The sequence below is a fragment of the Lampris incognitus genome, chromosome 17, assembly GCF_029633865.1.
Source record: "Lampris incognitus isolate fLamInc1 chromosome 17, fLamInc1.hap2, whole genome shotgun sequence".
NCBI classification, from domain to species: Eukaryota; Metazoa; Chordata; class Actinopteri; order Lampriformes; family Lampridae; genus Lampris; species Lampris incognitus.
Window position 1 is genome coordinate 25,345,677 of NC_079227.1, and position 22,748 is coordinate 25,368,424.

The window sequence follows — 22,748 nt, forward strand, 5'->3', positions numbered from 1 at the left end:
TCTGCTGGAGAGGAAGTGTCCCGGTGCACCTAGCTAGCATTGTTTGCTTTGTTAGCTAGGCCATAGAAATAGGAAGAGTAGAATGTACAGAGTTGCAATGCGATATACAGTTTATTATACACTGGTTTATTATGCGGGAGGCAGACATAATGTCTGCTTTGTTTAACGTGAGGTCATGAGTTAAGCCATTGCTCTTTCTCTCTCTCTAGCCTGCTATATTTGCAGCGCTGCAGAACCATCGTGAATACTTGACAGCTGTTTGGGTGATATTAGTAAAAGGCTATGGGTTGTTGCTATTACGCGGCAAAGTTGTGAGGTCATCCTTCCGAGACGATGGCCCCATCTCATCTCACCAATTTAGAATTGCGGATGAGCGCGGAGCTGCGCGGACGCAGATTCACAACCGAGCAGCCTCTTCTTAAAAGGGCTGCCGAGTCAGCCTTGGTAGTGCGCTTTTATGTCGGCGGTGGACACTTGCCTCTCTTCCCCATACACAAGCCCCCAGCACCTGACCCCAACCCCACCCCACCCCCAAAACTTTATACAAACCGATAAAACTTCACAACAATTAGCTGTCAACACAAAACTCACAAAATGTTCCGTTACATCCGTCCTTGAAAAGTAATAGAGCACATACATAAACGTCCCCTTTCTCTTGCTGCTATACACCATCACACGCATCCACCCACCCATGCATGCCCAGACACAAAAACATGCATGTACTCAGTTACACACACACACTCTCTCTCCCACCCACCCATGCACCCACCCATGCACCCACCCACACACCCACACACACACACACACACACACACACACACACACACACAGTTGCAGGGGATTCAGGGCTGTACACACAGACACCCTTTGCAATCAGGTTCATGTTTCTAGTGCATCGCAGCTTATCACTTCCTTCTCATGCCTTACTGCTGGCTAATCGAGAAACAAAATGTGTGTGTGTGTGTGTGTGTGTGTGTGTGTGTGTGTGTGTGTGTGTGTGTGTGTGTGTGTGTGTGTGTGTATGTGTGTGTGTGTGTGTGTGTGTGTGTGTGTGTGTGTGTGTGTGTGTGTTTGTGTGTGTGAGTGGGGGTTGTTATAATGGGATTTTTGAGGCTAGAAGCAAATACGGTACCAAGATGCGAGTCAGTTGGGTGTGTGTAGAGAGCACGCTGTTGTGTGTGTGTGTATGTGTGTGTGTGTGTGTGTGTGTGTTGGGGGTGCGTAGCCAATCAGTCGTGGATGACAATGGGTCCTCGCATCCTCAGGCTGGGGTGAGGGTGTGGGGGGGCCAGGACGAGCCCCTGCGTGGGGGCCTGGGAGACCCTGCGCAAGGTGATCTGCTCACAGGGCTGCCGGCAGGCGTGCCTCAGCTGGGACCTGGACAGCAGTCGTCTGGCCCTCCTAGATGGGGGGAGACAAGAAGGGATGTCAGAATCGAGTGGAATGGCTCAGGGACAGCACAGGAAGGGGAAATGTCTTTCAGGATCTCAGGGGAATTGCTGCAAGCGGTGGTCACACTCAACACACATTAATGCTGATCTTATGCCGTTACTTAGACGTGTTCAACATTGAGCAGTAATCCGCTATTCACTGCTCTACCGCCATCCTGGACCAGGACAGTCAAACTAGGGTTAAATCTAATGAAAACAACAACACTTGTGATTTGTGGAGTAGACTCTGAGGCGTGCCTCAGCTGGGACCTGGAGAGCAGGCATCTGGCCCTCCTAGATGGGGGAGACAAGATAGGACGTCAGAATCGAGCACTCAATTACTTATAACTAGCAGAGCTGACGACAGGCTCTTGACCCCAAATTACACTGATGTGGCATGGACAGCTGATGATACGATGGCTGGGAAAACACAGACTGGTTATACGTATGAAGCTGAGAAAGGTGTCAGACTGTGCTTTAAGAGCAAAGACAGGGTGAATTTATTTCTCAGCTATATTGATAGTATCTAAAGAGCTTGATAGTTATGCCAATACCAGATCGAACTGGCCTGCACCCACTGGACTTGGGATTAAATATATTTTTAAAAATGTTTTCAGAAGTAATATATCACCAACACGGTATTAGCTACTTTGAGTATTTCTGTCAGGGCTCAAAATAGTCAAGTTAGGTCCTACCGAGAGACCGCATCTTGACCAGCACAAAGGTCTAATGCATGAACTTCCAAAAACCTTGACGCAAATAAAGCGGTTTGCAGTTTAAACGTGTTCTAACCGAAGGAGTACTTTTTCTCACCAGGCTGGTTTGTATTCAGGATACATGAGGCATAAGATAAAAAAGTGACATAAACACAGAGCATATTAAGGAAGGGTCAAAGTGTTCTGCCTCCTCAAATATTCATCGGTGATGAAAACATATTCGAACATCAAGGAGATTGTGGAAGTGAAGAACTTATTGACAGTGTTTTCCAGGCTTAGAGTTACTATATATATATATATATATATATATACACTCAACCAATATATAATATAAGTGGCTGGGATAGTGTACAGGAATATCTGTACTGAATACAGACTGGAAGTCCCCAAGTTGGTTACAGTCCCCAACCAACCAGACATTGTGGTGGTCGACAAGAAACAGAAGACAGCAGCAGTGATCGATGTAGCAATCCCGAGCAACGCAACAACAGGAAGAAAGAGCATGAGAAGCTAGAGAGATACCAAGGACTAGACTGGATGCGGAAGGTGAAATCCACAGTAGTCCCAGTGGTAATAGGAGCACTAGGGGCTGTGACCCCCAGTAGCTCCAGCAGATTCCAGGAACAACATCTGAGGTCTCTGTCCAGAAGAGAGCGGTCCTAGAAACAGCTAAGATACTGCACAGAACCCCTCAAACTCCCTGAACTCTGGTAGAGGACCCAACCTTGAGGTAGACAACACACCAACCGAAAAAGGGTGAGTGTGGGAGATATATAGTTTATATATATATATATATATATATATATATATATATATATATATATATACAGGGATGTGGTGGTAGCTTCCTGACTGGGATAGGTTTTCCATTATAACAAAGGAGGCTCTCTTCGATCCCACAGTGACCCCTATGACTAGACATAAGACCAACACTAAACGCTTTGAGGTGTTCTTCCATAGAGGTGGTTTCAAAAGGCTCGGGTTTCTAATGCAGCAAAAACCCTGCTCACACCCTATATCCTTTATCCCCCCGCCCCCGCTCTCCGGTCCTGTCTCTTTTTCAGCATCAGGGTTGATTTTCTTTTGCCAGAACAGACAAACACATCAAGTGCCTTCAGATCCCTGCAGTTACTGCATCAGAATAGGCTGACGTAGGCTCAGCGTGTGCATGTTTGCATGTGTGTAAATAAATGTCACTATAAGTACGTATGTCCAACACAGTGCAAAATCATACATCTAACATTAATAGGGGCTGCACACACACATGCACAAGCAAAAACACGGGTGCACACACCCACAAACGTAATTTACTCTTGAGAACATTGCTACCCGAGAGGGATTGTGAAAGAGCAAGACATCAGTTTTCACTTGGAGTTAATGATGAAGCGGCGCAGCAGTCTTCGCAAATGATCGAAAGCTCGGCTGTTGATTGTCTGTTCATCTGATCCAGAGAAGGAGGAAAACAAAGATGCAGAGCCGTGCTCTGATACATCAAACAATCTCATTTACATCCTCCTCTCTCCGTGACTCCATCCATTTCTTTTCTGCCCCCACAATTTTTTTCCAGCGTTTTCACTTTTTCAACTACATCGTTGAACTCTTGAAATCCAATGTCTGATCGCTTCGTATCTCCACTTAATGGATGAGTCTCTCTCTCTCTCTCTCTCTCTCTCTCTCTCTCTCTCTCTCTCTCTCTCTCTCACTCTCTCCCTCCTCTTTCCACCTCTCTCACTCTCACTGTTCTGTCCAAGTCCCCCCCACACCACACCTTCAGAATACCGCAAGCAACCTCCCACTTCTCTCCGCTCTGTCAGAGCCCATTTTGTGCTCGACACTTGGGAGAAAACGAGAGATAAGAAATAAGAGAAATATCCTTATCCTCTCTCACATCTGCCGGTCCATCAGAGAAGACTCATTAGTGTGTTTGTCATATCTTCTACTGTGATAGAGGACCGTGAGCTCCATTCCCCACTTAACAAGTTACGGGCAACAGAAAGGGCAGAAGGGGTATGTCATGGAATGGGGTGTGTGCTCGCTCTCTCTCTCTCTCTCTCTCTTTCTCTCTCTCGCTCTCACTCTCTCTCCAACATACCTGATACGTGAATCGGTTCTGTGATGGGAAATTAGGTCTGTATTGGACAGGTTAATGTGAAAGAGCGACTTTGTTCATATTGTTAAAAAGACGTCATGTTAAAGTCTGTTTCTTGTTTAATAAAGACTTGTTTTAACATTCAAAAAATGTTCTCTCTCTCTTTCTGCCTCAGTCTTTCCCTCTCTTAATTTTCCCCTTTCACCACTCACTCACTCACATACACACACACTCACACAAACACACTCACACACACACACACATGTACAACCATGTTGAGCCTGGTGGTAAGTGAGTGATCCATATGAACGGGAGCTTGGTTAATGTGGTAATGATATTTCCACTCAGGGCCCGGTGGTGCCTGGCTCAGCCGTGGCCCATCTGCACCAGTTAGCCGCTCTAATTTTAGATCGCCAGTCTAAGGGCGGCTGTGAGAGCAGAGTGCCATGGTTCATTTAGACATGCCGTTAATGGAAGAACATCTTTCTCTCGCACATGCGGCCATGAACACTTGTGCCCATTATCTGGGTGGGTGGGTGTGTGTGTGTGTGTGTGAGAGAGAGAACATTTGTGTAATTTGCATATGCATGTGTACATGTTTGTGTATGCAGATGTTGCCCCGTGAATGTGTGTTTGTGTATGTGAGAGTGGAAAAGCAATAATGTCCAAGTGTTTTTGTGTTCCTTTGAGGATAATTCTCAAATCGTGGTTCAAACTGACCACGACCGTAGACCGATCCCTCAGTCAAGTATAGCCCAATATCACAAATTACAAATTTGCTTCAGTGGGCTTTACAGCAAAACAACATCCTGTCCTTAGACCCTCACATCGGATAAGAAACAACGCCCTAAAAAAACCTTTAACAGGGAGAAAAAATAGGAAGAAACCTCAGGGAGAGAGGAGGGATCTCTCTCCTGAGACGGAAAGGCATGCAATGAATGTTGTGTTTACACAATTTACAGAATACAACATTGAAAGAGGATAACCGAATTATAGTCTTTCTTATTATAATGTAACTAATATAATTATATTGTCAGTCTTGCTTACAAGTTATGAAGCAGATGACCGGCCGTCGTCTGAGAAAACATATTCATGATATCACTTCATGTAAGAAATGGCTGTCTGTCAATGACACCAGGGACCATGTTTATGTCCTTCATGGAAGTGTCACAGCAGGTGATTTGACCTCATCACTGTGACCATATGGCTACCTGGGAGGAAGCCCGCTGTATGAAAAGTTTTACTACCTCCTCCATCTCTGTAAAAAGGCTGATGGATGGGATGTCTGGGTGAGGCTTGCCTAACTTTACAGCTTGAATCAATTAAATGACAAGAAGGGAATCTTAAATTTGAGGTTGAGATAAAAAAAGTTGCAATTTGCAAATTTTACTGAATGAATGATTTAATCCATCCATTATCCAAACCGCTTATCCTGTTCTGGGGTCGAGGGGATGCTGGAGCCTATCCAAGCAGTCATTGGGTGGCAGGCAGGGAGACACCTTGTACAGGTTGCCAGGCCATCACAGGGCTGACACACACACACACACACACACACACACACACACACACACACACACACACACACACACACACACACACACACACACACACACACATACACCTTGGGACTAATCATGGCACTACAAAACATCCCCCACTGTCAGATATTGGACACCAGAGCTGGGTTTGAAAAGCAAGATCTTTGACTTTTATGAAGATAGCGATGAGTCATCCGCTAACATACACCGCCAGATTATGAACAAGTTAAAAGAAAATTACCTGCGATTTTAAGAAAGAGCAATGTTTTATAATTTATTACTTCATTATCATAATATTTTACATGTTACACATTTACACGTGTCTGCGTGGGTTTCCTCCGGGTTCTCAGGTTTCCTCCCACAGTCCAAAGACATGTAGGTCAGGTGAATCGGCCGTACTAAATTGTCCCTAGCTGTGAACATGTATGTGTGTGTCGGCCCTGTGATGGCCTGGCGGCCTGTCCAGGGTGTCTCCCTGCCTGCCTCCCTATGACTGCTGGGATAGGCTCCAGCATCCCCGCGACCCCGAGAGCAGGATAAGCGGTTTGGATAATGGGTGGATGGAATTTTTTGTGTTTGTTTGAGAACAGGAGAGTGTGAGAAATGTAAACGTGTTTGCATGTTTGTGCGTGCGAACCCCTTCTCCTCCCTGTTATTCCGATAGCTGCGTTTTGATCCAAGTGTTTCACGATGGCCACTGTTTTCAATAACCAACAGGTTTTCAATAACCAATTTTCCATGCGTATGTAACCTGCCAATAGAGTTTTGGTCATCACACCGGATCTATCATATTTTGAAAACCCCCTTGTTTTGACACCCCTACCAGTCCATAGTTTGTTGCAATTGCATGCACCATCAAAAGACGATTAACAGCTTTTGTAAGGCACATAAAATAGACATATGAAGATTATATATATTTTAAAAGAGAAGATTTTCATGTTTTCATGTATCGAAAGCAAACTGCAACCTGACAGTGCACGATGAGAATGAGACTCCACAGGCTTCTAACCTCCACATCTGCTTTTTGAGTGTGAATTTGTAGAAAGTTCTGCATGCATATGACAAGTTTCCTTAATGCTTTGTTTTTGTGTTTGCATGTGCATGTGTGCGAGGGTGTGCGCGTGTGTGTATATATGTGTGTGTGTGTGTGTGTGCTCAGGGTGGGGGGCTTACCGTCAGGAGATGTCTAAGGGCTGCATTTCTGAAATGAGACAAGCAGCCAGTCACTCACACGAAGTGCAAACATATTCCTCTGACCCAAATTAACTAGGGCTCTAGATATGATCAGTGGGTCAGGGGTCCCATGCATTTGTTTATTAGGTGGATGATTTTGTGTGTGTGTGTGTGTGTGTGTGTGTGTGTGTGTGTGGGTGCGGGTGCGTTTGTAAGTGTCTTAGCACCATAGTGACCTGTGGAGTCTCATTCACCAACTGGACACTATATGTATGAAGAAATATTCTGTTGACCCAGTGTGTCAATCACAGCATCACCTACCAACTTAGACACCCACAACTGGCTAAACCTCCACGGGTCAATAAAAACTTAGTTTGTCTTCTCTGCAGTCTGGTGTCAAGGTTTGGTCAATTGGCTCAATTCCCTCTTTTCCACTCTGCTGTCATTCAGCTGCTCAGTTGAGCATAATTCTGGCACACACAGCCGGTCATTCAAAGGGCAGAGCGGGGCTCAGTCGTGCCTACCTGGTCTCCCGAGTGACAAGAAAGAAGCTGTCATCAGGGGCGTCGATCCAATTTGGGCGCCTTTTGCGTATCATCACTCCCCCCCTGGTGCTTCCACTGCCGCTGTTACGCCCATTGTGCTGTGGGAGGTTAATTATATATAAATCCTTTACTATCAGAGATGATGGAAGTGAAGGGAATCCACCCGAATATAACAGAGACTTGCTAACGAGCAATGTTGTGCACTGAAAGGTACCCACCAGTGTAGGTCCACCCTGGGTCTGGGTCTCTGCAACAGGCACCACAGAAAGACATTAAAATCATGAAGGTATCTAAGTGTTAATTACACAAAATGTGTGTTTGTGTGTGTGTGTGTTTACCTGAACGTCTCTCTGGCTCAGCCCTGCTGTGGTGGTGGTAGCTGCGTTTCCCCAGCATTCCGTGGGGTCCGTGGGGGAGTGAGGACAGGAGACGGCGGGGGGGAGGGGCCTGCAGGCCAGGAGTGCGGTGGGAACGTGGAGCATGGGCCGCTGGACGAGACTCTGCAACAAAGACCACACATGTGATTCATCGACCGGCATCAGATGAGTGGGCAGGTGCACCATTAGCAGCCTGATCAGAGGGTTCAGGGTGTGTAACCTCAACACCACTCCTAATTATTAAGCATTTTACTCCCAGGGCATAACACGAGATTGATTACAGCCAACCTTATAGGCCATACAGAGAGAGAGAGAGAGAGAGAGAGAGAGAGAGAGAGAGAGAGAGAGAGAGAGAGAGTGTGTGTGTGTGTGTGTGTGCATTGCCAAGGTGTGGATTACCTAGGAACTGCAGGACACTGGTCAAAGTGCTCCTCGGGGCAGCCCTGATTTTTGGCAGGCGAGTCCCCTGACCTTCTGACACCCTTAACATATCTAAACCAAACACATTCACGTACACATACAAACACACACGCACGCACACACACACAATCACATTTACCAACCAGCAGGATCTCACGTGTGTACACAATTTGCTTCCATCCCTGGCCTTTTAGCTGACTGAAACAGACTGACAAGAAAGTAAAACAAACGCACTGTTTAACGCCGCTGCAGTATCTCCTAATGGAAAAGCTAGCTGTGCCTATAGAATTGTATTCTAAAACAGACGGTCTGGTCCAAATAATACTGCTGGCATGTACTTTGCACTAAGATAACCCCACCCTTACTCTGTATAAATCAAAATGACAGTTTCGTATACCTTGGGTTGTAGGATAAACTTCAACTAATCATGCAAAATGCCGGAGTAAATGCAAGTCAGTAAGACACTTTAAAGTGTTAATTTCCTAACTTGCTGTTGGAGATGGCATGACCACAGAATTTTTTTTTTTACACACATGCACATACAGATGTAGGTACATGCTTACATGCATGCACATCCAAAAAAAAAAATCACACTAAAAACACACGTACACAACAAAACGTGATAGCTTAATGGCAGCAGGCATTGGAGGTAGAGTCCATGCTGGGAAGGCGTGCCTTGGCTGGTCCTCGAGATTAAACGGCCAATCAGTGAGTGTGGTAGAGTTGATGGACAGATACAAAGACACATGAAGCACAAGGACTCAGAGAAGATGGTTTCAGGTGTGATTTTATTGGAGGACTACTCTCATGTTCACACAGTGATGAAAGAAAGAGAGCGAGAGGTAGAAGATGAGATGAAAAATATTTCAGCAAGCATAAGGAAGAGGAGAGAGGGGAAAGAGAGAGAGACAGACAGACAGACAAAGAGGCAGCAAGAAAGGGAGAATGGCTCTGTGGGCTGAATCCCATCCGTAATACAGTATGAGTGTCGATACTGTATGAATTTGTGCTTTGGGTTTTGAAGATGAAGGGGATTGCTTTATGGCAGGAAATTACATTAGAAAACAATAGAGGCTGAATGAATGGCATGGGAATGGCCTGCTTACCTGATCACAAGTGACCAGGTGGATGTGATAAAAGTATATGACATCTGAGAAATTTGCCTGTGGCGAACCTAACATACAGCGGAGACGCAGTCAGTAGGGCAAGCAAAACATTACAGGTGGCTCGCAAGTCTTTTACTCCTGACAAACTGGTTGTCCCTGCAGCTTTACCCCCCCCCCCCCCGCCACAGCCTTCTTTCAAGTTTTTATCAGTCGAAATCAATCTATAGACATTTTCACAAGTGGTCAAATATAATCAGGCATTTACTTGTATTTTCTCATATTTTACACTCCGCAATTGACCGTGCACAAGAGGACTCACGGAAAAAAGGGTGTGGTGAGCACACCACAACCTGGCCTAGGCTCACATCTTTACTCTGAATCTGATAGGGTTAAATATTCTCGGCTATCACAACTAACCCTGCTGTAACAGTAGAGTGGGTTTACCCCCCCCCCCACCACCACCACAGAGCAGCCGTGCAAAATAGAGCTTCTCTTAGCAAAAATACATATCCTCTACTGATTATCTAACTTGCGTACTGACTTAAGTAAATACATGGCTCAGACTAGAATGTGGGCTCTGTTAAGCAGGAGTCTGCTTGAAAATAACAGGAAAAGCAAAATAGTATTGAATGATTGCAGGGTGTGAGTGAGTGTGCCTGTGAAGGTGCACAAAAATAAAAGAAAAAGAATAGTCCCGTTTATAAAGAAAAGTCAAACGGTGTATGCTAAAAACATTAGATTTGAAGTTACGGTTACAGTAAAATATAACAAAAAACAAAAACACAAATGAAAAGATGATCAAAACTCAAAACTTATGAGGACAGGCAGTCTTTATTGGAAACAGGGGGTGGGAGAATACAAAAACCAAAATAATAATAATATAACAATAATAATAAAAACAAAGAGACAGACTGGGGTCAGAGAGGGTAGAGTAGCGAGGGACAAGGGGGGAGCTGATGGGGGAAACGGGTCAGTCAGGGTGAAGATGGGGTGGTGTGAGTGAGTGTGTGTGTGTGTGTGTGTGTGTGTGTGTGTGCAAATGTGTCCATGTGGCAGAAGTTAGGAGGAATTGAAAGAGCTCTTACACTCTGCCTTTATGGCCCCACAGTTAATGGGGATAAAGGGCCGGCGCGCAGCGCGGCGCAGCCTGATGACATCACGGCACATATGCCGGGCCAGCTTGGTGAGGCGGGTGGCCTGCAGCAGGAAGGCCTGCTTAGTCTTCATGGAGGACTTGGGGCTGCCGCTGTTACGCACAGGTACCATGTGGCTGGACTGGCGGGGGGCGTGACTCCGAGAACGAGGCTCCTTGGTAGGAGAGTAGGAAGGATAAATAGAGTAGGGGGTGAGGTAGGGGTGAGGGACATGTGAATGAAATAAAGTTGGACTTATAACATACAGTCATAATTGCCAATATAACCTGTATTAAATTTTAGCGTCAATAATTAAATGTAAGCAAACCTATGACAGCTATATGACAGCTATATTTAAAACCACATTAGTAAGGCATTACATGTTACTTTAAGAGCTTTCCAGTGTTTACATGATGTTGAGTGATGTAACAGGGATCAAAAACAAGCCTATACCAGAAAAATCTTGATTTGCAGTCACCATATGGCAAGCAACTACCAATATCAAATTTAAAAATACACAGATTTTTAGTTAGGATGGATTCCTTTCCTTACTATATGTGAATAAGGTGTGTGCCTGGTTGTTGTGAGGACCATGTCGCTGAGAGCTTACATTGCTTGCAGGACTAGGCGAGGTCCTCTCCTCAGGGCCCTCAGCTCTGCTTGGCATCTTTAAACCACCATACTTCTTCCAGTACATCCAACAGGCTACACACAGACGGCACTGCATGTTGGGAGGCCCCCATGAGTACCACTGGGCCGACTGCATGGCTGTTAGCATTGGACACATGACAGGCTGGTTAGAGGCACCACCAATGATACTCAGGATATCGACCTTAGTCTTCTCTAATAGCCTGTCAACTCTCCCCCTGAAAGACTATCACTATCCACACACTATACCGAAAAATTCTTTTGGGGGGGGGGGGGGGACGACCAACAATCAATAGATGTAGATGAGAAAAAGAGAACAAATCTCTCTGACCAAGGCACTCCGTGTAATTAAAATGTCTTTATTGGAACTTGGACATATCCAAAAAGGACCTTTTTGGATATGTCCAAGTTCCAATAAAGACATTTTAATTACACGGAGTGCCTTGGTCAGAGAGATTTGTTCTTTTTCTCATCTGAAACTACTAACCTTGGACCAAAGAGCACCCAACAAAAATATATTACTTAACTACAGAGAGGACTGAGCACACCACTGACTCCAAACACATGAATCAATAGATGTAGTTCTATCCCAATGGTGTGTCAATATGACATTTGGAGAAAACGTGTCAAAACTGATCTGAGGGTGGAGAGATTTAATGGCGCTGATTACTGAATGGTTTAAGAAAAAAACCAAGAGTAGTGATCATCACATAAGCAGCAACGATCACGGTAAATCAGCAGTAATGGAAAAATTAATATGCGCTTGCGCTCTCTCAGTCTCATCTCAGCGACCCACAGGGGAGGTTAAAAGAAAAAAATATCTTTACTGGTCAATACTGTTGTGTCTCATATTCCCCTTCACTTCAGACATATATTTTCAATGTCGATTGAAAGCTGACAATAGTACATATGCACATCTATATTAAATGCAGACCCAAGCAGGCTAACACACAGCATAGCTGGTATCCTTTGCACACATACACACAGGCACGCATGCAAACTTACTGTAGCAACTCTCGCAGGCTCTGCCCCCTCCTGCTGTATGGTAGGTGCCCGGCCCAGCTCCATTCACTGTTACCATTTTCCCATTGGTCATAGAGATCTGGTTGGGGTTGGGCTTGTTACTGTCAACGAGAAGAGGGAGAGGTTTAATAAACGCACTTATGTCCCAGCTGCCTGCTGCGATGGCTGAAAACAGATAAAATATGTAGAAGAAATGTCGCTTGGAGCCTCAAGGAGTGCAATAGGGCTGGCAGTATACTGGCAAAAGAATAAATCCTAACATAAAAATATATAGCGATCTCTAAATTACTTACTATGTGGGGATATAAACCTGCTTGAGCTTACTCTCTGCTTCCGCTGCCTTCAGTCGCTTCTGTTCATTGAAAAATGCAGAAGAATAAACATGATTAGGAAACTGGGCAAGTATATTCCATCAACAGTTATGTGTGTTGACAGTAGAAAATGCAGAAGGTTTATTTCCTACATCATCAACGTTCCTCTCCATTTAACATTGTTACACTAACATTTATTGAAACTAAAAAATTTTCCATTCAAGTGGAACTTTCTTTTTTTTGAGGGGGGGGATTCCCCCCCTTTTCACCCCGACTGTATCTGGCCAATTACCCTCCCTCTTCCGACCCATCCCGATCTCTGCTGCACCCCCTCTGCCGATCCAGGGAGGGCTGCAGACCTTCTCCCCCTGCAGAAATGCCTCCTCCGATACATGCGGAGTCGCTAGCTGCTTCTTTTCATCTGACAGTGAGGAGTTTCGCCAGGGGGACGTAGCGCGTGGGAGGATCACACTATTCCCCCCAGTTCCCCCTCAACCCCCGGAACAGGCGCCCCGACCGACCAGAGGAGGCGCTAGTGCAGCGACCAGGACACATACCCACATCCAGCTTCCCTACTGCAGACATGGGCCAATTGCATCTGTAGGGCCACCCGACCAAGCCGAAGACAACACGGGTATTCGAACTGGCGATCCCTGCGTTGGTAGGCAATGGAATAGACCGCTACGCTACCAGAACACCCTAAGTGGAACTTTCTTGAAATGTTTTTTGGCTGGACCGCAACAATGGGGCCAGCCCTACACATGCGGTTGTCCGTGAGTCAGTGGCTGAGTGAGTGATGTTGTTTCACCATTGGTTGGACGGCCGAGTTGGAGTTACCCCATTGGCCGTTGCTCTTTCAAAATGAATCAGGGTGAACAGTTTTTTATCATGTCATCAGCAGTTTACGGAACTGATGTCAGAACAGCTGCTTTTTTATATATATATATATATATATATATATATATATATAAATTGGGGAACGCTTCACGAATTTGTGTGTCATCCTTGCGCAGGGGCCATGCTAATCTTCTCTGTATTGTTCCAATTTTAGTATATGTGCTGCCGAAGCAATACGAAACAGCCGCTTTTTAGATGTAGTCATGTAAAAACAGCCATTTAATAAATGATCTGTCCAGCCATATACTTGGTTTTAACCTAGTCTTCTTTTTTTTAAAAATTTAATTTATTTCTGATTTTTCCCTTTTGTCTCCCAATTTAGTGGCCAATCGATCCCTATTTTAATTCAAACACCCACCCTCGTACTGCATGCGTTTGCCAACTGCATCTCTCCGGCCGGCAGTCTCGAAGGAGACCGCCTCCCCACTTTCATGACAAGGCGACTCCAGGCCGAACCACTCTTTTTTCCGACACACACAGAGACGCATTCACATGACGAACACAAGCCGACTCCGCCCCCCTCCCGAAGACAGCGTTGCTGTCAGATTGCTGCTTCATCGAGTCCGGCCATAGTCGGATCTGACGAGACCGGGGCGGGAACCCCAGTCCCCAGTGGGCAACTGCATCGACACAAAGCCGATGCTTAGACCGCTACACCACCGTGGACCCCTAGTCTTTTTTTTTTACCACAACCATTCAGCTGCACTTATTAACAAATTCAAATTGCATTAAAATAGTCTGACTGAAAAATGCCAGCAAGGATCTTGACTAAGTGTCTGCTCAACTGAAAAAATAATAATTTTGTGGCGATGCAATATTATGGGTTTTTGTTAAACTCATTCATTGTGTTCACCGTCACCGTACATTTGCCTGTGTGGCAAATCTCCCTTACCTGCTGAACATATCTGTCTGTGGTCTTCCACATGTAGTAGTACTCAATGATACTGGTCAAAGACTTCCAAGGCAGCTATACAAAGGGAGCGATAGGGAGGAGCAAGAGTAATGAAAAGAGAGAAAGGACAGAAAGCAAATTAACTGTATTAATAACTCATGCTCTTGCCGTCTGGGTGTGAAAGCCCTCATGTATATTCATAAGCAGGCAATCGTGTGCAGATATGACTGCAGGCTGAAAGCTAATAGTACTGCTCAGTTCTGAACACCATAAAAAATAACCACACACAGTCACATATACTGAATCACACAGGTAATAACTATTCATAAGCACCTGGCATACACGCACACACGCGCACACAGTAAATCACATGTAATAACTATTAATAAGCACCTGGCGTGAACACACACACTTACAAAGTCTTGTCGGATGTCGTTGAAGTCTTTGCCGTATTTCTCCAGAGCCTCTTCGAACATGCCAGCTTCGGAAGCGCTCCACTCCTCCATCTCATCTCTGCACAGCACTGGGCCACCTGCTGGGACCAGCACACTCAATGCACTGGACAGTTCGTATCCATGACGATGAAGTGTGTCCATTGCATGGAACTAGGAAAATGAGGAAATAAGGAAAAGACAGAGGGGCTGGCTTAAAAATCAGTGCATTCAAAGCAGGTTAGGGTAATGCAAAGTGTGTGTCTGCGCGCACATAACATACCAGTGTGATATCTCGTGAGGCTGCAGCTGCACTCATGTGTAAGCTAGGCTGTCTAACTGAACTGCTGCAGTCCAATGCCCGAGCAAAAGTCCCAACCGCACTGCAAATGTACACAAGCCCGCACAAAAAAAAAAGAAAGAAAAAAAGTCACTGATAAGTGGTAATGAAACCATAAATGCAGAACTACACATGCTCATGAGCTGTCATTCAATTAAGGTGATCTTCTTTCAACGGCCACTTATTAGGGTATTTCCAAATGGTTTGTGAGCCTTGCTATGTGAGGATGTTAGTCACATACCATTCCCCCGAAATAATTTTCCACTCCAAAAGACTATTATCGTTCGAAGATATACACCACAGTATGGTCACATAATAATTCTTAACAGAATGGCCTGTGTCACCTTGTTGGTAAGAGGTCATGGGTGAGGAGTCAAAAGATGCTACCGCTAGGAGTCAGCCTAGCTGTCTGTTAAGAGATCAGGGGTCGGAACTGTAGAGGGCTGAGGTGAAAGGTCATACCGTGCTACCACTAAGAATTGGTCTATTTGTTTGTTGGTGAGCGGACACTCTGGATCCCACAGCTTCTCCTCAAGCTTGGACTGGTCTCTGTCATCTGCCTCACCTGCAAGACACAAGACGAGAGAGTGAATGAGTGTGTGTGTGTGTCACAGCAACTTCACCAGTGGCCAGAGAGGGCATGGTCTAGGGCTGCTTGGGTGTGGGTAAAATAAAAGCCCTGTTAATTTCTGATATTGTGATTGTGTTTGTTATCAATATCATAAAAATTAAGTCTTGAGGAACAAAGTTAATTTTTCTGCACTTTTAACATCTCATATTGATTCCTCAACTAACTTCATTGTTTTCATATAAAATATTTCTGCAATGCCTTTAACTGTCAAAACTAAAATCATCACACACACACACACACACACACACACACACACACACACACACACACAGCTGTCATTGTTAATGTAACTAGATCCAAAAGCGGACTTGGATATCTGTGGTACCATTACACTGTTCAACTGTGTCTGTATGTGTAGCCCTTACCCTCTTGTAACATGTCAGGTACATCTGCCTGAAAGCGTGGTCCTACTCTAATCTCTCCCTTGTCTGCCAGCAAGGTCTTCTGTGTCGGGTCATACACCAAGGAGTAAAAGAAGGTATCCTGAGGAAAGCAACACATCAATCTATGGCACAGCAAACATGGCTATAATGAGGCCCTGAGACCACACAGCAGAGGCATCCCAACCATAATATATACAATTTCAGCAGGGTATGCATGCAAGGAATAAGCAAAAACCATAACAGATAAAAGGGGGTGGCTTGTTCCAAAATACTGCCGGGATGGCCAAAAACCAAAGGCAATTTGCAATTAAAAAATGTTTTTCCTTCTCAGGTTTGTGGTTTAAAATAAGATAAGATGGCAGTTAGGCTTTCTATTCTGTATTGCAGCCCTGGCCCGGAGCACCTGCAATAGCCAAACAACGCAGTTTCAAGCTCACCTCTTTGTCAAGGTAGGAAAGAACCGATTCTGTCTCATTTAATAATGCCACACTACACTTTCCCCTGGGGAAGAGAGAAGGGAGGATGATAGGAGACAAAGAAACAGAAAGAGAAATGAGGCGAACAGTGGTTGACTTATGCGATCATAGAGAAGATGCCAAATGAGTGTCGGGATGTATTCGTGTGTGTACCTGATGTGTGTAGCTGGTAGACTCTCATACTGCCGAGACAGGAAGAGTTCTCTGTGACGAAGTTGGTGTTTCTGTTTGTCTGTCAGCTCCATCTCCGATGGACTCTCCTTCTCCTCTTCCAAATCCTCTGCACCAATGAACACAGACAAAAAAAAAAAAAGAAAAAAGAAAATATATGATTGTACCACAGAGTTAAAATAATTGGGGGGAAAAAAAACAACCCCAATTTTAATTTTCAAGACCCAGGGCACAAAAAGGGCATTATTCTAACTTATGTTTCAGAGGTAATATTAAAGAAGCCAGGACACTGCAGATGAAAGACTATGAGATTAGGAGTAAGGGTGGGAACAAATAGGCATATAAGAGATATGCAAAGATATTATACCAACAGATAATCAAAATAAAAAATGGTTAGGCTAAACTCGTCAATTTACTTTTCTCATCTTTAACAAGATATGTTAATCTCCGATTATTTCGTAAGTGCACTGCATGTCCTTAGTTTTACAATGACCGGTGAGTGCAAGCAGTCTACATTATACAGCAGCTCAGGGCCATATATGAAATTTTAAAAATACAATGTTCATGTGGATGTGATTTAAAGATTAAGAGGCTCAATCTGAATTGGCAAATTATCCTAGTGAGGATAAATGTCCACAATGTGGATGCACATTTTTAACTACTGGCACTTTTGATTACAATCTCTTCATTTCAAGTTTCCTACATTTTCTCAGTCATCATTTCGTTCGACCCTGAGCAGGTATTTGTTAGTTCAAGTTTTGGGGATAAAGTCATATCATGCCATAGGTTATCATTTTATTGTTAAACTAGCTAGCTAGTTGTGTTCATGAAATAGTGACAATAGCATAACCACCACCAGGTCAGGAAATAACCACTGCTGCTTTGTAACAACAAAGGCATAAGGGAGTTTGGGAATTAAACTTGGACACCAGTCTCATTCGAATGTAACACAGATGAATAAGCTGTTCTAGAAAAGGTAGCAGATCTGTCTTTTTCCACATAAACAATAACTGCAATCCTCTCCTGCTCTACGGATGTGGGGGCACCAGTGCCCTGCATGCTAAAAAGGATAGCTATTTTTGTAATAAACAAATCTTAAACTATCTCTGCCAGCCACTGACAACTTCCTTCTTATGCTCTGATGTCTCATTTTGCAGTCGGCCTAGTTCAGAATCAGAATCGTGTTTATTGGCCATGTAGGTTTGCAAAAACGTGAAATGTGATTCCAGCTTCATGGCTCTCTGTGTACTTAACATAGAATAACAACACTATAACACAACAATCTTCAGATATATACACAAGAATTGACTATATACAGGCGAAATAAGAGGTGATAAAGTGCAATGGTGCAGAAAATATATCAGAGATGCTGAAATAGATGTTAGCAGGTTACTTATATGCCTGAGGAAGATGGACATGACAGGTTTAATATTTTAATCATTTATAACTGGATAAATTTTGTTCACAGTTATGGGATAATGCTAGACCATCAATAAATCACTTGACGTGTGATTTCTTGATATACATGTTCTGGAGTATATATAAATTGAGAAATAATAGAACAAGGTCTTGGAAAAAACGGAAAACGGTCTGACATGAAATAAGTAAGATTTTTTGAGGAACTTTGACTTCTGCCCTCATTGACATAATGCCTACAAAAAAGGTTATGTAACATTTAGAAAGAGGGCTACAGATTGTACTGACTTGCATGTTTGTCTGCAAGCTGGATAAGACTGTGGGAGATGTCTCTTCTCCTGTAGAAGCACACCACCTTGGCCTCCACATTTCCACTGGCTGTCTGAAATACACAGAAACCAAGACACAGGAAGACTTAACGAAACCTCGCCAATTTCTTAAGAGACCTGACTCCTTTGTGCGCTTGTCAAGCTATGTTTGTATGACAGGCTGACTGTGCCAGAAGCGAACAATCGAATCTGATGATTGATTGATTGGCTGTATAATCAGGCAGACAAGCTTATTGACTTGTCAGAGATTAAATGCTGTGACTGATGGAGAGAGAATTAGAGTGAGGGTAAAATGGTTGGAATACTGCACCAAACGATGCAGCATTCCTACTGCTGCTGCTGCTACTGTGTTTGTGGATTAGTGCATCAGTCAGGCAGGATGTGCTCCTCCAAACTTCTCTTGGTGAGCAAGTTGGTATCGCAGACAAATTTTCAAAACTGGATTGGTTATGATTTCTTATCCATATGTGCAAAAGCTTAGCGGAGGCTGAATCTGGTAAAGATCTTTCAGTGTATATCCAACCTATCATAAGATCCAAGAATATAACGTGAATGACAATAAAGTGTCCATCTTCTTCTAGCTTGACAGAACATGTTGTTTATCATGAAGCTAACACCATACAGGCCCAATGCCCACACCTATATAAGCTATACTTAAATGCAGTGCATAGTGCTATAAGAAAACAGAAGGACCAGTCCCACACATACACCTCACATCTTACACACACACCACACACAAATAACATTCCTATAGGCAAACTCTCACCCACCAGCAGGTTGCCATATCAATGACAGAGGGAAGACAGGCAACATCCGTCTCAATGCATTAGGTACACTACAAAAGGTAGTTAAGGGTAGTTAAGGGTCAATGGAGAGGAAAACCCGCCGTACAATACAGACTTCCATTAGCCAAAAATACAGTAAATCAAACCACTTTGCTTTTATTCATGACATATCACTGCTGATGGATTTTGGTATCAGATTTTAGTCTTAGGTAAAATCTCCAATACAGATAACTTAATTTCATATCCATGACCAGTATCGGTGCATCTCTAATTACAACATATGAACACATACACAAACAAACAGTGCTGCGGGTGGGGCTGGGTCACCAAATAGACAGGTATCCAAACAATTCACCGTCTGGCATAAAACATACAAACATGGACACACACACAGCTCAGTACCTTGTTGAGTTCTTCTATCCGGCGGATTAGGTAAGGGTTACTTGAGGAGTTCTCAAAGAACACATAATCTGCAACATAACACACAAATTCATCATATCACTGTTATGACTGTGTAAGGCTGGGCAATATGGACAAAATCAAATATCACGATATTTTTGACCAAATACCTTGATATCGATATCAATATTGTAGGGATGACTATTGGTGCTTTCACAGAATATTTACACAATAATGACATTCTGAGAAATAATCACCAGTAATGTGGATATAATGACTAAATGGGAAAAGGCAAATAGAACAGCTAGAACAGTCTAGTAAGTTCAGAAGATTATATCCCTTTACTGTAACGCTGCCTTTAAAACCAGGAAAGACAACACTTATGCCATATCACGATATTACGATATCTGAAATCTAAGACCATGTCGAGTCTCACATCATGATATCGATATATCAATATATATTGCCCAGCTCTACTACTGTGTGAGAACCCAATGCATCAGAAGCCTGTATTACCCTGATTTGCAAAAAAAAGAAAAAAAAGAAAAGTCATTCACAAAGGCAGAAGTGGGTGAGTAGCACCAATGAAGTGCCGTCAGCAAGCCATTCAATAGCCAACTGGAGATGCTCGGAAGGTAAATAATAGAAATAAGAGAAAACTGTTGTAATTATGTTTGCATTGATGTGAGCGTGAGGGCATTTCATCGCTAAAAGAGAACAAACGGTGGTGCAAAGCTATTGTATTGAAATAGCGAGGTAATTGATAATTGATGAATTTGACAGATTATAGCTGGGACCACAGAGAATAAGCCACATCAAGTCAACCAAGGCAATGGACTGGTCGCAGTTGAACCTTAATTCCCGGCTCACCTAATCAGCTAAGTGTGGTTCCACACACGCCCAAGTACCAAAACAAAGTTTGATTTAGCTCTACCTTTAGCTCAACCTAAGCCACCTTCACGTCCCACCACTATCGACATGAGGGCCAAAGTCACCCCGCGGCCGAGGTGACAAGTTTGACAACGGGGCAGACGTCACATGACCCACATTCCGATACACTATTGAAGACGGACGATAGGTAGTTTCCGATGTCGCCCGAGTAGAGATACCGATTATTGTTTTTTATGTCCGAAACGCAAAGCGCCTGCTACGCCGTTGATTTGAAGGCACAATAGCAGATGTTACGCCCACCTCCTTAAAAAAAAAGGTGCCGTGAGAGTGTTGTATGTTAAATTCACCCGACGCCGCCATGAAAAAAATTAGACAATAATTTGATGTCGAGTGCCACAGGGTTTGCTAACCAGCTAGCAGGTGAACCAGCTAGCCGGCTGTGTCTGCGGGCAACGTGGCTCAACAGTACACACGGCATTTCATCGCACATACAGTCTGCCCCATGTCACGTTCTACTGAAGCGAACCGAGCGTCACGGCGACATTAACGGCGCCCAGATAACCTGACTTGCTCGGCGCTAGCGTTAGCTCAATAAGGGCTGCTGATAATGGACGCATGCCAGAAAGGAGGCGAATACAAAGACAGACTCACCGTGGTGGCACACAGAACCATTAACAAACCCGTGTCGTGAAAAGGCGTCGTTGCACGTCGGTTCCTTTGCACACCTTTATGCCGTTTACCGACAGTACTAGCGCACCGGCCAGCGACACCAAGATGTTTACAATGCGGGCTAAGCCATTTAGCCACCTGGCAGCTAGCTGGAGCGGCCACGATAGACGCGAGGCCTGACCCATTTTGAATCTCAAGTATTTAAAAAAACCCTCACTTTTCAACCCAAATCGATGCGGCTTAGCTGCACTAGCATTTAGGATGTATCCAAAATATAAAAAATTGCGAAAATCTGCTATATGATACATATACAGTAAGCAAAACTTGACGGGTTTCCACCAAATAAAAAATGCACACTGACATACCTCCGACCCGGTACATGTTGGCCGCCATTTCTACCCTCCCGGAGTGTTAAAACGCAAACCATAAACTAAGAAAATAGAATAAATTAATAAAACAAAAAAAATCTTTTCAAAAAGTAACGGCGCGGTGCTGTGAGGTGACTGAGACTTGGATGTACATCAAATCGGCCGATTTTTTTTTTTTGGGGCACGTCCCCCCCCCCCTCCGTTTCACAGTTGCCTTTACAATACAGTGAACTCACAAGCCAAAAAGAACACGGATCAACCCGAAAAACCACCGACTGGTGGCGGAGGGAGGGGAGGGGAGGGGGCGTGGGTGACTGCTGCTGCTGCCGCTGCTGCCGCTGCTGCTGCCGCTACTGCAACGCGCACGCGCAAACAAACAAAACGCGCAATACATGTACACGCACGGTGGAGGCGACGCGTGATGGAGAGAGAAAACGACAGTTTCCGGTTGATGGAAGCGTGAATTTTGAAAGACTTTAGAAATCGTCTCCTACGTAAGCGAGACCGTGTGTACAGTACATACGTGTAAAAGTATATGCGAGTAAAGTACATTGTGTGTGTGTGTGTGTGTGTGTGTGTGCGTGTGTGTGTGTGTGTGTAAAGTAGCCACATTGTGAGTTATGACGACCGAAGACAAATTCCTTGTATATGTGTTTTAAAAGTATGCATAAGTAAAGCCTGATTCTGCAGCTGATCCTGACTTTACAAGGAAGATGGCACCGAGTGACAGTCTATATGCTGAAAATGGAAGAAAAAAAATTGTTCCCTTCAATTTGTTTTGTTTGTTTGTTTGTTTGTTTTTTAGTTGACAAAAACATCCTGCTTCTTCAGTCATTTTTTTTTCAGTCTGTGTTTCTCACTCTTAACGTGCGCGCCTTGCGGCTTGCGTGTGAGCGTGTGTGACATCACGGATGGGATAGGCTCCCTGATCGGGGTGGAGAGTTTCATCAGTAAGAGAGAGAGAGAGAGAGAGAGAGAGAGAGAGAGAGAGAGAGAGGAGAGAGAGAGAGAGAGAGAGAGAGAGAGAGAGAGAGAGAGAGAGAGAGAGAGAGAGAGAGAGAGAGAGAGAGAGAGAGAGAGAGAGAGAGAGAGAGAGAGGAGAGAGAGAGAGAGAGAGAGAGAGAGAGAGAGAGAGAGAGAGAGAGAGAGAGAGAGAGAGAG

General features: G+C 44.2%; 1 protein-coding gene and 1 non-coding gene across 2 annotated transcripts; both read right to left on the reverse strand.

Moving 5' to 3' along the window:
• Positions 1-889: 889 nt before the first annotated feature.
• Positions 890-21,816, reverse strand: mta3 (metastasis associated 1 family, member 3). Its single transcript, XM_056297029.1, has 18 exons — positions 21,585-21,816; positions 19,663-19,730; positions 18,435-18,528; positions 16,713-16,839; positions 16,521-16,584; positions 16,066-16,183; positions 15,532-15,634; positions 15,013-15,112; positions 14,715-14,903; positions 14,299-14,373; positions 12,492-12,550; positions 12,181-12,299; positions 11,138-11,295; positions 10,480-10,702; positions 8,268-8,360; positions 7,797-7,991; positions 7,471-7,621; positions 890-1,401 (listed from the first exon to the last, which is right to left on the reverse strand). The coding sequence occupies exons 1-18, from the start codon at positions 21,610-21,612 to the stop codon at positions 1,230-1,232; spliced, it is 2,136 nt and encodes a 711-aa protein (XP_056153004.1). The 5' UTR covers positions 21,613-21,816; the 3' UTR covers positions 890-1,229.
• LOC130128112 (U6 spliceosomal RNA) lies at positions 13,478-13,583 on the reverse strand. The gene has a single exon (XR_008811882.1). It is a non-coding gene; the product is annotated as a U6 spliceosomal RNA (small nuclear RNA).
• Positions 21,817-22,748: the final 932 nt, after the last annotated feature.